General features: G+C 47.3%; 2 protein-coding genes across 2 annotated transcripts; both read left to right on the top strand.

Annotated features, from left to right (window-relative positions):
* Positions 1–336: 336 nt before the first annotated feature.
* On the top strand, positions 337–1,948 carry F5891DRAFT_1223337 (uncharacterized protein; the record flags this gene model as incomplete). The annotated part of the gene is made up of 8 exons (XM_041369460.1): positions 337–560; positions 610–738; positions 792–900; positions 951–1,141; positions 1,194–1,332; positions 1,380–1,571; positions 1,626–1,780; positions 1,828–1,948. The coding sequence occupies 8 exons, from the start codon at positions 337–339 to the stop codon at positions 1,946–1,948; spliced, it is 1,260 nt and encodes a 419-aa protein (XP_041216810.1).
* A 6,032-nt stretch (positions 1,949–7,980) lies between these two features.
* Positions 7,981–10,744, top strand: F5891DRAFT_894578 (uncharacterized protein; the record flags this gene model as incomplete). The annotated part of the gene is made up of 7 exons (XM_041373349.1): positions 7,981–8,581; positions 8,618–9,255; positions 9,509–9,538; positions 9,594–9,818; positions 9,874–10,192; positions 10,243–10,634; positions 10,685–10,744. Coding segments are annotated over 7 exons (2,265 nt in total), but the record flags the coding sequence as incomplete, so codon positions are not given.
* Positions 10,745–13,799: the final 3,055 nt, after the last annotated feature.

Below are 13,799 nucleotides of genomic sequence, written 5' to 3'. Positions count from 1 at the left end.
ACCCCCAAAGCGTTTGCACTTACTAATATCCAGGGTATCGTGAATCTAGCTGCTGCATCTATATGTGCAATCTGACATGACGGCATCAGCCTGCGGGAGGTGACCTTCCGGCCGTTTATTTTTGCAACGTCAATGATTTTCCTAAATAGGAATCACTTTCAAACGACTTAATCGCTTGTGCTAGTGCGATATACTAGTATTCTTTTTAGGCAACCAGCCCTGGTCTTGACTAACGTATAAAATGCGAGCTGGCCCAGGTTAGCTTCATTCCTCACTTGCACTCCCTCAGGCTTGACTGTTTCATTCATTCTCTAGCCAATTTGAGCCCCTGCCACTATGTCGTATGTCGAGGGCCAGCAAAACGAGGGTAACACCTCTGACGTCGATGGCGAAGGCGAAGGCAGCACCTCGCGCATCGAGAACCAGCTGGACGGAGATGATGTTCAGCCGCAACAATCTCAAGCAGCAGCGGCACATGTGCAAGCTCTGCAGCGACGGAAAATTGCTCAGCTGGAGGAGAAGCTGGAGGTCCTGCAGTCGGGGCGCGCAGTCAAGGAAAGGTGCGGTTGCTAACGCACGTATTGGGACGCATTGCTTACCATCTGTTAGGCAAGCAATCTGGTATGTAGCTAAAGGAAGAGCAATCAGGCGTGTTGTCGCCCTGTTCGACAGTATCGAGGACCTCGTCGCCGAAAACGACAGAAGATACGAGACCGATGACCCAGATACTACTACCGAGTAAGTGTTTCACCCTTTGTTCGTGCACACTACTCATTAGCATGGATACGTAGACAGGATCGACTGCAAATAGGTTACACCACGCTTACTAGAACCTTGCCGTGGTTTTACAAGAAGGGTTCAGAGATGGAGTACGAGGAGTATTCGCACATGTTGAAGATGGTTTGTTTAATAATATCGATTGTCTGTGTCATAGCTAAGTCTTTGTCTAGCTTCGACAGGGGGCTGATGGCGCTCGAGGAGATGACACCTCGAAACTGAAGACCCTCGTTTCGGAATGGGTCAATCGTGAATTCAAGCCGGCTTCCCTCGTTGACCCCAACGATAAACATTCCCGTGGATTCGCCCATGATGTGTGTGGCAAGTTACTTTGTCCGGCCGAGCTTGATTGGGATAACCCAGAGTAAGTCGATGTGCCCTCGGTATCCCGAAAGACAAGGTTCACCGTTCACTAGAGTGAGGGCAGGAATCAGAAATCGCTCGGATGGGTATATCGTCACAGATCTATCCTTCCCCGCTTACTTGTACGACAAGTACACTGCCAATCCGGACGACCTTGAGGAAGGTCTTTTCAAAGGCAAGATCCTCATTCAGGTTTGTTTTACTGAGGCAACTTGACAGCAAACTAACTTATGTTTTAGGGCTACAAGGCCGTATTCACGTCCCCTTCCTCAGCAAAAGATGTCGACGGCGACGGCGACGGTGCAGATGTCATCAGCAACAACCGACGGGCCAGGAAGTCTCTGTCCGGAATCAAGGTCAAAAAACACGTGGCACAGATCATCCAACTGGAAAAAGTCACTCCTCGCTCGATCGCATACATCGTATGTCAAGTAAGTTATCATGTTTAGTCAAATTTATTATACGTTTTCACTACATACTGGCAGGTGCGATTCGCACTTTCTTCCATTACCTCATGGCGGTCCATGGATGGCGACTTCGACTACGAACAGTTTTGGCGGACCATCGTGGACTTCTTCGAAAGGGCCCCTGGTCGAGAAGCGCACCGCAGGGTGGAAAGACTTCTCGAATGGTGGACCAGGTGCGTTATTTACCCTCCATTCCAACCTTTCCAAAACGCTATTTCAGAAAAGTTTTCGGGAGGAATCGCCGAGGTGAACTTAACGACGTAATGAAGGCCAATATGTCTGTCAATGCTCTCGCAAGGCAGAGAGAACAGCGTGATGACGCTGCGTTTGATTCACCCTAGATGTATAGCTCATATTAGATCTCTTATACCTTTGTTAATTAGTTTGCAAGTAATCAATGAATGTTCTGGAGTACGATTCAATAACTAATGATGAGAATACATCAGAAGGTCCCACATCTACGCGTAAAGTGTATTAAAATTGCTCCAAAATCTACGAGTAAAGATTTCCTCCTGAAAGTGTGAACAAACACACTGCGCTGATGTCAAGTCCTGGTGCGCGGATCCCTCAGCCTGAGTCGGATAGGCTGAATCTAGATGATAGAGCGCAGGCTGCGCTGTCCTTGTAACTGTTCAGTGTCGTGCGAACCGGCCGTCACCATTGCGAGCAATCCCCGGGCCATCATTCAAGTCCTGGTGCGCGGATCCCTCAGCCTAAGTTGAATAGGCTGCATCTAGATGATAAAGCACAGGCTGCGCTGTCCCTGTAACTTTTCAGTGTCGTGCGAACCGGCCGTCACCATTGCGAGCAATCCCCGGGCCATCATTCAAGTCCTGGTGCGCGGATCCCTCAGCCTAAGCTGAATAGGCTGCATCTAGATGATCAAGCACAGGCTGCGCTGTCCCTGTAACTTTTCAGTGTCGTGCGAACCGGCCGTCACCATTGCGAGCAATCCCCGGGCCATCATTCAAGTCCTGGTGCGCGGATCCCTCAGCCTAAGTTGAATAGGCTGCATCTAGATGATAGAGCGCAGGTTGCGCTGTCCCTGTAACTTTTCAGTATCGTGCGAACTGGCCGTCACGCATGCGAACAATCCCCAAGCCATCATTTAAATCCCGGTGCGCGGATCTTTCAGGTTGAGTTTGATAGGTTGTATCTGGAAGATAGAGCACGGGCTGCGCGGTTTCTATATTTTTTAGCTTTGTGCCAACAGCCTGTAATGAACACGTACTTGCGCCAAACGGTGACTTTGTTGTTCTTTGGAGGAATTATGTTACCAGGGTCACCAATACGCACGCGCAAAAATCCTGCAGCATGGTGCAGAGACACCCAATTGCACTGATACGTATGTACTATATGAGATATCTATCAAATGGTAAGTGAGATATCAAGGCAAGCTATGACCCACTGTTGTCAAGTCCTGAGCTAAGATAGTGAATCATGAAGTTGCAACATTGGTGCTGAGCTACAGAATCTTGGGATGCAGGGCAAGTGGATTTACAGCTGTCAGTCATTAGAAACTCATGGAAGGTCATGTGGAGAGTCGAAGGAGAACATAAATTGATTATCGCCCGCTCTGCGAACACACCTCGGCTGGTGCGCAAAGGAAACGCTTCTTCCCACGGATTGCTAACCGATGTAAAGCAGATGGTCATTAGATAATCTAAGAAAAGACTAACCAAAATTCGAAGTCCAAAGACGGTGGCTCAAAATTTCAAGGAGAACATGAGTTAATTGTTGCTCGCATGATGAACATATTGTCACCCTCCGGAAGGCACTTTTCGTCAGTGTTACATGGACAGTTGTCCTCTGATTTACAAACATCAAGCATTTCAAACAGATGGCGTCAAAATTCAAAGCGGGGTACAAATTTATTGTCGCTCACTTGGTGAATGCATTGTTATTCTTCGGAAGGTGCCCGCTTTACAGCTTAGCTTTCAGGTTAAGAATATTACTTCCAACATGGCAGCTATGGTTCGCTCGGCTCTACCATGATATTTGCAGGGAATTAATTTATCATCGCTGATCGGTAAACACATTGTCGTTTTTTGGACGGCGCTCGCTTTTATGCCTAGTTTCGACATTGTGGCCCGTAATTCCAAGATGGCAGTTGTAATCCATCTTGCTTGTTCATCGGTGTTCGCTCCACCTGCCCTCAAAGTTTGAGTTTGAGCAATGCGAGAGTTTTTTCCCGATCACGAGCTGGTTTAGGGACATCAGAAACGCCTCTTTCCTCTATAAAGTCAAACATGGTAATGTGACGGTCGATAGCAGAATTATGCCGATGCTTGTGATTATTGACTATATATTACTATATATGTCATTTTAATTTGTTCACCAGTTCACTGATGATGGGTTGAAAGCATTGTTCATACTAAGCATGAGCGACTCAATGTGGAGGAACGATACACGCGGGAGGTTTTACGACACGCTAGAACAAAGGTACGAGTCTCAGTATTCGTTTCGAATCTCTATTAACAATTGTTTGTACCTAGAACAAAGGTACGAGTCTCAGTATTCGTTTCGAATCTGAGACGCATCGACGAAAACAGCGTCCTCTTATACGGTGAGTCTGCCAGCAATAGCTTTGATGAAAAATATATACTTAAAGAACGAAAAGATTGCCGACGTTGACACGTCGTCGACGTTCTCCGTTTGGAGACGCTCGCACTCGATGTGCTCTATTCTTCGGCCGTATCGTCCTTTCCTTTCTCGGCTCTCTCTCTCTCGGCCTTACTTCCCTCGGACACATCGGCTCTCAACACTCAATTCCTTCAAAAATCGATGGTGTGTCTCACTTTTCTCGTCTTTCCATCTACTCCACGACATCTACTCCTTCGCCTGGGAGATGGTTGCGCGCTGATGCGAAAGAAATCGTTGATGGGGTAGTGGGACGGGAATGGTCACTGGTTCACTTAGAATAGTTGTTGTTTACTATGTAACAGCACGTAAAATTTTAGCATCAGGGGAGAAGTTTGAGAATTACAAAGACTGGGGCGTTGCAAAGAGACGGAATCAGAGACGGTTGAAGTCAACAATTCCCAAAGTGTCTCTGTTTCGCGGGAGAAATCGGAAGGGGAAATGTTTCCCAAGTCTTAGAAGTTAGAACTTAATAGCGCTTGGCATCTGGTAATTACGAACTACACCCCGCTAACACAATAAAATTCTAGTAACAGTAGGTCGTGAGTAATCAATTCAATACGCTCCTGCAGGTTCTACCGAAATTTCTGGCAACTTCAAATTCTGCTAAATCGTGCCCACAACTTGACAAGTATGTGCACGATATAAAAGCCAGCTGTCGTCCTATACTATCCCCCTATCCTCTGAAATACCATTCGAGATCCACCTCAGAAGATTCCAAATCACCTCGCACATAAAATGCGTTTCTCTTTCCTGGCCGTTGTTGTTGCTTCAACAGTATCTATGTCTGTCAGTGCATGTAGCATGGTACTTTGCAACACAATTGCAGATTGCTGCCCAACCTGGACTTGTGTGAGAGATCAGGCGAGTCTGAGCAGGTCGCTGTGTAACCAGGATTCAACCACATGACTCACCTACGCACCTTAGATGGGGGGCCCTATGTACTGCCAGTAGGTTGAAAATTGAGCTGGCAGCCCGAGCAGCACGTCGCAACAGTGCAGTTGAGCCGTGTTTCTGCTTTCGCTTTGGCAGTATCATGGCGCACCATCTAGTTCGGATTCAATCAGTACAGTCGTTTTGGAGAAATTTTCATACTACTCGAGCAATGCGGACGTTCGGATTTATCTGTCAATGATCGACCGTCCCTAGTCTTGCCCGCGGTCCACTAAGCTTGAGTTCGAGAGGGTGTCGAAACGAGCGATCATTGCTGTTGATGATTACACTGCACAGACAATCTCGAATCTGTTTATCTAACCTTGGCATCAAAGGTTAGCTCGTGAATCTCTCTCTCTCTGCCAGTTCGTTGCCGATCGTGATTCGTAATCCGTGGCAGATGTGTTATTTTCTGGTCGGAAATCAAAGTCCAAGGTCGTGGAGCGTGCGTTATATTTCTCAACCTCGTCGATGCGCAGGGTCACCAAGGCAAACCAAGGGTTTGCGATACGTGACAGATTAGTATGAGACATCGAGGATTCGAGCGAGCGTTGATGAGGAGAATTGTCAATGCCTGCTCAAATTTCAAGTGCGTTGTCTGAACCTAAAGAAACAATCATTTAAAGTTCTCCTTGATCATTTGCCGAGTTTGTCCCGAGTCGATATAACATCTTGCAGTACGCTTCTTTCTGTACTCGTCTTTGATCGCACTGACGGTGATTCAGTGAGCGTTGACTATCCGGATGTGTGACACACATACCACCATTAATTGCGCGTCAAGTCTCGCCCATGTCGTGTGCGTCCTATCCACCCGTATCGTTCCGCATCAAGCCTCACCGTGCCTGTGTCGTGTAAGCCTTACAAAGGCTACATCAGTGACACGACTCGGGCCGTCTTCAGTCTCAATCCAATCAGCGAAGCTAGCCACAAGTGGAAACTGAGTACCAAGATCAACCTTGAGATAAGCTATCAGTGCAACAGCTGTGCCACGTCTGCGGCAAACACGGCCAACAGAAATGAAGCAGCGGATGCCAGGTCACAGAATGAAAAATTTATTCTTAACTGGCGACACGCAAATAGCTTAAGTGGAGAAATTGTATTTTCGATTTGCAAAGACTGGAGGCTGTGAAGAGACGGATTCAGAGACGCTTCAAATCAGTAATTTATGCGGCAGAACTCACATAGCATAGACTATACCCCTCACACGATACGAATCTCAGCAGCCCAAATTTGCCATCTGACGATTCTGCCAAATGGATCAGAGTCGCGCCCATGAGGATATAAAAGCTGGTTGTCGTCCTATAGTATTCCCCCACCCTCGGAGATATCGTTCGAGGTCCCTCTCAGAAGATTCCATATTACCTTGTACACAAAATGCGTTTCTCTGTCCTTGCCGTTTTTGTTGCTTTGACAACATCTATGTCTGTCGGTGCATGTAGCACAATAGATTGTAATACAACTGCAGATTGCTGCAAGGACTATCTTTGTCAACCTGATGTGAGTATGAGCAGGCCGCTATGCAACCAGGATTCAACCACATGACTCACCTGCGCGCCTTAGGAGTTAAAAGTCCTGACCTGCACATTTCAATAAAATTGAGCCAGAAGCCTGAGCGGCATGTCGCGGCAGTGAGTCATGTTTCTGCTTTCGCTTTGGTATCGTGGTTAACAGTGCAAGACCTAGTTAGGAGCCAATCAAACAGCGGTTCTCGAACAAATTTTTGTGCTGCTTAAGCAATGGATGTTTGAACTTATCTGAAAATGACCAGTCGTGCCTGGTTTTCCTCGTAACTTAAGTTCGAGGCTGTAGAAGCGAGCGATCATTACTGTTGATGATTAATATTGGCAGGTCGAACGAAGACAGAACGCACTGCGCAGAGTCGCAAACATTTCCTCACAACCTTGAACTTGTTCGCATAACGTTGGCCCGAAGGTTGGCTAACGGATCTCTCTCGACGCATGTGATAGAGCCAACGAGACGTCACAAGTTCGTTGCCGATTGTGATTCGTGACTGACATGTTATTTTCTGGTATGTAGTTGAAGCCCAAAGTCATATGGGAGCGTGCGTTATGATGAAAGTGAAATAGTGGGTGACAAAGGTAAAGATAAAAAGGATTATCATTACTGCCTATGTCGTACTTTCCATCGTGGGGAGCTCGAGAGTAACCCTCTTCGTCAAACAAGTGTTGGATAAGGTGCAAGCGACAAAGACACGGCTAACAAGGAAGAGGAACTTGCAAGAGCGATGTACCTTGATAGTAGTTTTGTCAACACTGTTCATCGGTGATTCGGCTCCAAAGAAGTACAGGGTTGTCTGGGAAAAAGTGCGACGGAAATTCGGAACTAGATAAAGGCCGAGCTTCGCGCCGGCAGCGACCAAAGTGTACCATTCAGACCCAGTGAAAATCGACAAGAATGAGGCAGATAGGTAGCGATACACGTCTAAGTACCAAATGATATAGATAGAAATCTAAATAATTCGAGATGGAAAAATGCAAATTGTAAAATTAAATGCAAAGTCCAAACTTGCGAGAAATTTGCAGTGTATTTGCTAGTGTACGGTCAAATAGAGGGGTGTAAATTTACAGGCGTAAATTTACACCTGTCAATTAGCGTTAATCAGCATGTGAATCTCGAAGGGCATTTTGGGGGTGTAAATTTGGGTGAATTTGGAGTTTGCCAATCGGGCGTCTCCGTGGTGGTGAATCTGTGAATCTTGCAAAATATCTACACTGGCTAGGCCATTAAATGGAAAACATTCGCAACCATGAATTGTGAAACGAGAAATAAGCTACAGTTACTATCTCTTTATCTTCAAAATCTCCCCGAAACCATTCCTTATGCAGACCCTTCGATCCCACAGTATGGCTTCGATTTCTTCACCTTGGATGATGAAAAGATCCAGGATTATGGTCCCATCGGCGCAGTGAACCATGAACTCGAAGTGCGCATGGGTCAGCGTAACAAAGGTCCCATTTCTTTTAAGGAGCGCGGACCTAGCCTCAATGCCGTGACCAATGTGCTTGGTGGCTACTTGGATCAGTATCACGAGTCTCCCGAGACAGTACTTCTTGTCAAATGGGTGGATGACCTTACAATAGCAGCAGCTGCTGCATTCAAATCTGCCAGCATTCCAGTAAGCTCGTTTTTACTGTATTTAGGGGTGACAAATAACTTGCCAACAATTCAGTTACCATTCGAGTCTCGCACGATGGCAGCAAAACCTAAGGAGTCAGTGGTTCATCAGCCGATTCAGCCCCTCTCAAACTCCATTGACCAACGGTACATTGACTTACCCGAAGTTGCTGATCTTCGGACAAGTGGTGCCAAGATACACCCTCTCCTTCTTGAGGGAACAAGGCGCTGTTATAAGGTCCGAGAAGGCGAAGTTTGGAAGGAGGGTGTCTTGACTGCTCCTGCAAAGGTGCAACTTCGAGTCCGGTGCATTGGCAGTAAAAAATGTGGGACAACATGGAATGCCCCTCGTTCTCGTGACCGAATCATGGGACACCTTGCAAAGTGTAGTCACATTGATGAGAAGTTTCACGATCGTGCAACTGAGTTCTTGGCGGGTGTTGCCAAAGGCCCTAAATTGTCCATTCCAGATGTGACAGTGGAACAGTCAAATGCAAAGGACTCGGACGACGGAGAAGTCATGGTGATGACTCACCATGGCAGTGATGACCAGAAGAAGACTGCCAACAAGTCAGTAAAATCATTCAGCCCTTTTATCTCCAAGGGGAAGCAGGATCTCAAGGAACGAGTCGACCATGCTGTAATGAAGTTCATTGTCTGTTGTGGTGTTCCTCCAACGGTTGTGGATTCTGAAGAATGGAAGCAGTTACTTTTGGCCCTGAATCCAAACTACCATACAACGAGCTCTACAGCACTTACAAAAAGTCTGATTCTCAAAGAGGCAGCAAAAATCAGCGAAGGTATCAAGGATTATCTCCACATGGCTCGCCACCTCACAATCACCTTTGATGGTGGCAAAGTACGTCGTCCAAGATCCCTCTACACCATTCACATTACGGTCCCTGGTGGTCGAACATTCTGCATGGAGCTTAATGATGCTGTGCGCAAGAAACATACAGCAGAATACATACTTACTGCCCTCGACCGAGTAAGTACTTCAATTGGATGCAACGTCGTCACCTGTCATTCATCCCTAAATTTAGGTGATATGCAAAATAGGACCATACAAGTTCAGTGCCACATCTTCGGACAATGCAGGCAATACGAAGAAAGCTCGCAGGTTGCTTTGCGAGCGCTATCCTCACATGCTCAATCTCCAGGATCCCTGTCATCTTCTTAACCTTGCCATAAAGGATATATGTCTTCTCCCTGAATTTGCCGAGGTAAGCAGTGAGGCAACATATTTCTGAAAGTTTATTACTGAAACGGTGTTACCAGGTAATTCGTCAAGTGCGAGGAGTTCTTTCATTCATGAGCCACTCAACTTTTGCTGCAGAGCACTTTGAACACCAACGTGCTCTGCTGAATATCGGACGAGGCCTTGAGGGTATAGGCGATACTCGATTTGGTACCCTCTACTGGGCTGCTTTGTCAGTCCAGAGAGGAATACCAGCTTTTCAGGCTATCATTGAGGATGAGAGTCTTGGAATTGAAATTAGAGGCGTGAGTTTGATGCTATTGAGTGTTACTACATCATTACTGATGCTGACAGTAATAGAACCTTAACGAACTTTTTGTCCCTGGAGGGCCAAGGTACCGTTTTGAGATGGACCTTTCCAAATTCCTGTCCGTTGTCGGTCCCTGGGCCAGAGGGTTGAAGTGCCTCGAGGGTGCCCAAATCACTGCTGACCATGTGTACTTCGTGTTCCTCGGCATAATGTCACAGCATGAAGAGGAATTTCGTGAAAACAAACATAGGCTACTCAATAGTACAATGGAATCTACTCGCCAGATTGGGAATGGGCGTTTCGACGAGCTTATTAATGAGACACCACAGTCTCATGATTTGTATGTGACGACCTTTGTGCTGAATCCAGGTATGTTTGCTGTGGTTACACCGTCCTGATCAGATCTAACCATGAGATAGTATACCGAAATGCACCCATTTACAAGCAGGTCAACCCCATGGCAGGCCCGACTCTCACAATCACTAAATCTGTTACTGGTGTCATCACCTGTGCCACAAAGCCTCCTCAGGACATGGTATCGCGTGCTGCCCTTGCCCTACAAAGGATTTTACGACGCGAGTATGGAGATTCCTACGAGGTTGGAAAGTATCCTGATCCAGTAGGCGAGATGAAGCTGCGCAATCCTATGCTTGCTGAGTTCAGCCCCATGGATGCGCTGGCTTCTTTTCGGACCCAATTCAAAGCCTACATCAAGGGCGAGGACCCATTCAATCGGAAGATGAGAACAAATGAAAGTGCTCTTGGCTGGTGGAAAGCATTGCAGAGAGACGAGTTAGCTAATGTTCTTGCAGTAAGTCTGTGAGGTTCCCACGTCCAAGACAAAACTAAATATTTTGACAGCCTCTCGCAATCAAGGCTTTTTCAGTGTCTCCAACGTCCATGCCGGATGAACGCACCATGTCAACGATTAATTGGCTCAACTCTCCGCGCCGAAGTAGGCAGGAAATCGGTACTCTTCAAGATCATATTAAAATCCGACAATGGCATCGTTTTGATTCTAATGTGAGTAACATTTTTTCGCGTGTTAAGTTCTCAGTCTCATACTGACTACACAGAAACTAAAAACACCATACAAACCTCTCGTCAAGTGGCGTGATATGGAATCCACTATCCTTGGCAAGCGGTCCGCTGAAGATTTGCCTCCTGCTGGTCGAATGCCTCCTCCACCTGAAGCAAGGACAGTGGACTCGGACTCGGACTCGGACTCAGAAGAGTTTGACGATGGCGCAGATTGGTTGGATGGTCCAGCTGCTCTTCCAGGGTTTAGGACAGCGGAGAAAGACTCATTCGTGCTTGTGGCATCCAGCGGTATTGATTTGCGTGCACCCTACCTACGTGAACTGCTTGATTCAGTCGGAAAACAACCTTTACAATCGGGTCCCGCACCAACAAAGAAGGCCGCAAAAACTGTGTCTCCATCCGTCCCTGACCCTTCTGCTTGGGACGAGTGGAAAGTTGAATAACTCACCTAATTCACTGTAATTCACTGTACATTTGACCTGATTCACCTGTAAAATAGCGTTAATTTACAGACATGTTAATTTACGGTAATTCACAGTGGTGAATTTGAAGGCCTCTGGGCGCACTGTAAATTTACCCTGTGAATTTCGGACAGTTCCAAATTGACCGTACACTAGTATTTGCTGCAAATGTTGCAAACGACACTTTGCAAATTGCAAAGCTACGCCTAGATTAACATTGCGATTGCGCATATACGCTTCCTTGATCGCGATCACACAGCTACATGAATTCTATAACCTCCGAGAGCCTCGAGGCTGGCATACATCGACTTGCAAACGGTACTGATACTTACATATGCGATTGTGATGCCTGTCTTCGGAAGAACAAAGGCAAGCCCAAGCGTGTACCCCGAACTACTTACTTCCGGCACAAACCCAACAGACTCGCTAGACTTTTTCCCCCACCACTTCCTGCACAAACTCCAGCTCCTATACCGGCGCCATCGTCTAGCAAGCGTCCTCTGGATGCTTCTGATCACCCCGAACAGCCACCCATATTGAAGCACAAGGATGATCGGATTGATGGCGCAGAAGACGGTGTGTTCATAACCCTGTGATCAATATCAATTTGCTGATATGAATAATAAGATTTTGATATACCTGAGGCTGCTGACAATATTCCAGGCCCTGACGCACTCGATGGAGCTTTCGATCACCTTGAGGACACCAATTTTGGTGATACGGGACCCGAGGACAGGGAGGAGGAAGAGGAAGCTCGTGTTGAGGAAGTGCAAGCTCGTGTTGAGGACACCAATTTTGGTGATACGGGACCCGAGGACAGGGAGGAGGAAGAGGAAGCTCGTGTTGAGGAAGCACAAGCTCGTGTTGAGAACACCAATTTTGGTGATACGGGATCCGAGGACAGGGAGGAGGAAGAGGAAGCTCGTGTTGAGGACAATATACCCGAGAACTTCGATCAAGACATGCCCCCGGATGACGTCGATCTCAAGGGTGCGGACACTGACTTGGGAACCATGGGCTGGACGGACGAGGACTTGGACGAGCTACAGCAGATGGCATGCCTTGAAGATGCCCAGGATTCAATGTCATTCATTACTGCTCTCCGAAAAGCATCCCTAGACGACACACACTCTAAACTACCTCCAGACGCACTAGACAGACTTCGAAACCCTCCCCGCGAACTCCCCGATATGTCAGATCCTGATCTTATCCTTTCATTAAAATATTACTTTGCAAATACAACAATCGCTGCTTACAATCTTATCCGCGAAGCCACGATCGAACGACACCCCGAAGATGATGTATATAGTCATTACCGGGTTAAGCAAGCTGTCTGTGAACTTAGTGGTGTCGTCCCGATCGTTAATGACATGTGTACCAACACATGTCTCGCATTCACAGGTCCGTACGCCGAGCTCGATCATTGTCCTCGATGTGGAGAAGATCGATGGGACACCAAAAAAAGCTCACCTCACAAGAAGGTAGCTCGGAAAACGTTTGACACATTTCCTGTTGGACCGCAGCTCCAGGCCCTATGGCGCCATCCAGACCAGGCAAAGAAGATGCGATGGCGCCAGGAGTACACCAACAAGATCATCGATGAATTGAAGACAACCGACGGCGTTCCGGAGGTATATGAAGATGTTCTTCATGGGAAGCAATATCTGGACGCGTGCCAATCTGGCAAAATTAAAGATGGTGATGCGGTTCTTATGTTCTCGATCGATGGTGCCCAGCTCTATGAATCCAAACAATCCGACTGTTGGATATATATTTGGGTAATTTTCGATCATGCGCCAGACGTCCGGTACAAGAAGAAGTACATACTCCCGGGCGGTATCATTCCTGGCCCCAAAAAACCCAAAAATCTAGATTCTTTCATTTTCCCCGGCCTACACCATCTTCGCGCAATTCAGACAGAAGGGCTTCCAATTTGGGATGGCGCGAAGAAGGCTCTATTTCAATCTAATCCCTTTCTCTTTGTTGCAACAGCTGACGGCCCCGGCATGGCATTTCTTACTGGCCTCGTGGGTCACCATGGCAGATTCGCATGTCGTCTCTATTGCGGACTCCCAGGGAGACACAAACCAGGTGCACCTACGTACTATCCTGCCCTACGTCAACCTGAAGGTACTGATCAACCTGATCACCCCAACTTCTTCATTGATCGGCTTCCCCTTCCCGGATCATTCGATTATGAACGGAACCTCAAGCGTGTGATCCGCTGTTCCAACATGGCCGAATACGAGCTTGCACGCCTCGAGACAGGCATTACGAAACCAAGCATCTTCTGTGGCTTCGACACTGACCGTATTTTGCTGGTGCCGCTGTGCTTTGGCTCTGACATCATGCACATCGCTGCCATCAATACCGGTGATCTCCTTCTACCCCTCTGGAGAGGAACCTTTAGAGCCGAGACTACGGATGATAAATCCACGTGGGCCTGGGCTGTTCTGACGAAGGCGACTTGGAAG

The sequence above is a fragment of the Suillus fuscotomentosus genome (assembly GCF_016647785.1).
Source record: "Suillus fuscotomentosus strain FC203 chromosome Unknown F5891scaffold_223, whole genome shotgun sequence".
In the NCBI taxonomy this organism is placed as follows: Eukaryota; Fungi; Basidiomycota; class Agaricomycetes; order Boletales; family Suillaceae; genus Suillus; species Suillus fuscotomentosus.
This window is presented reverse-complemented; position numbering and strand designations above follow the sequence as displayed.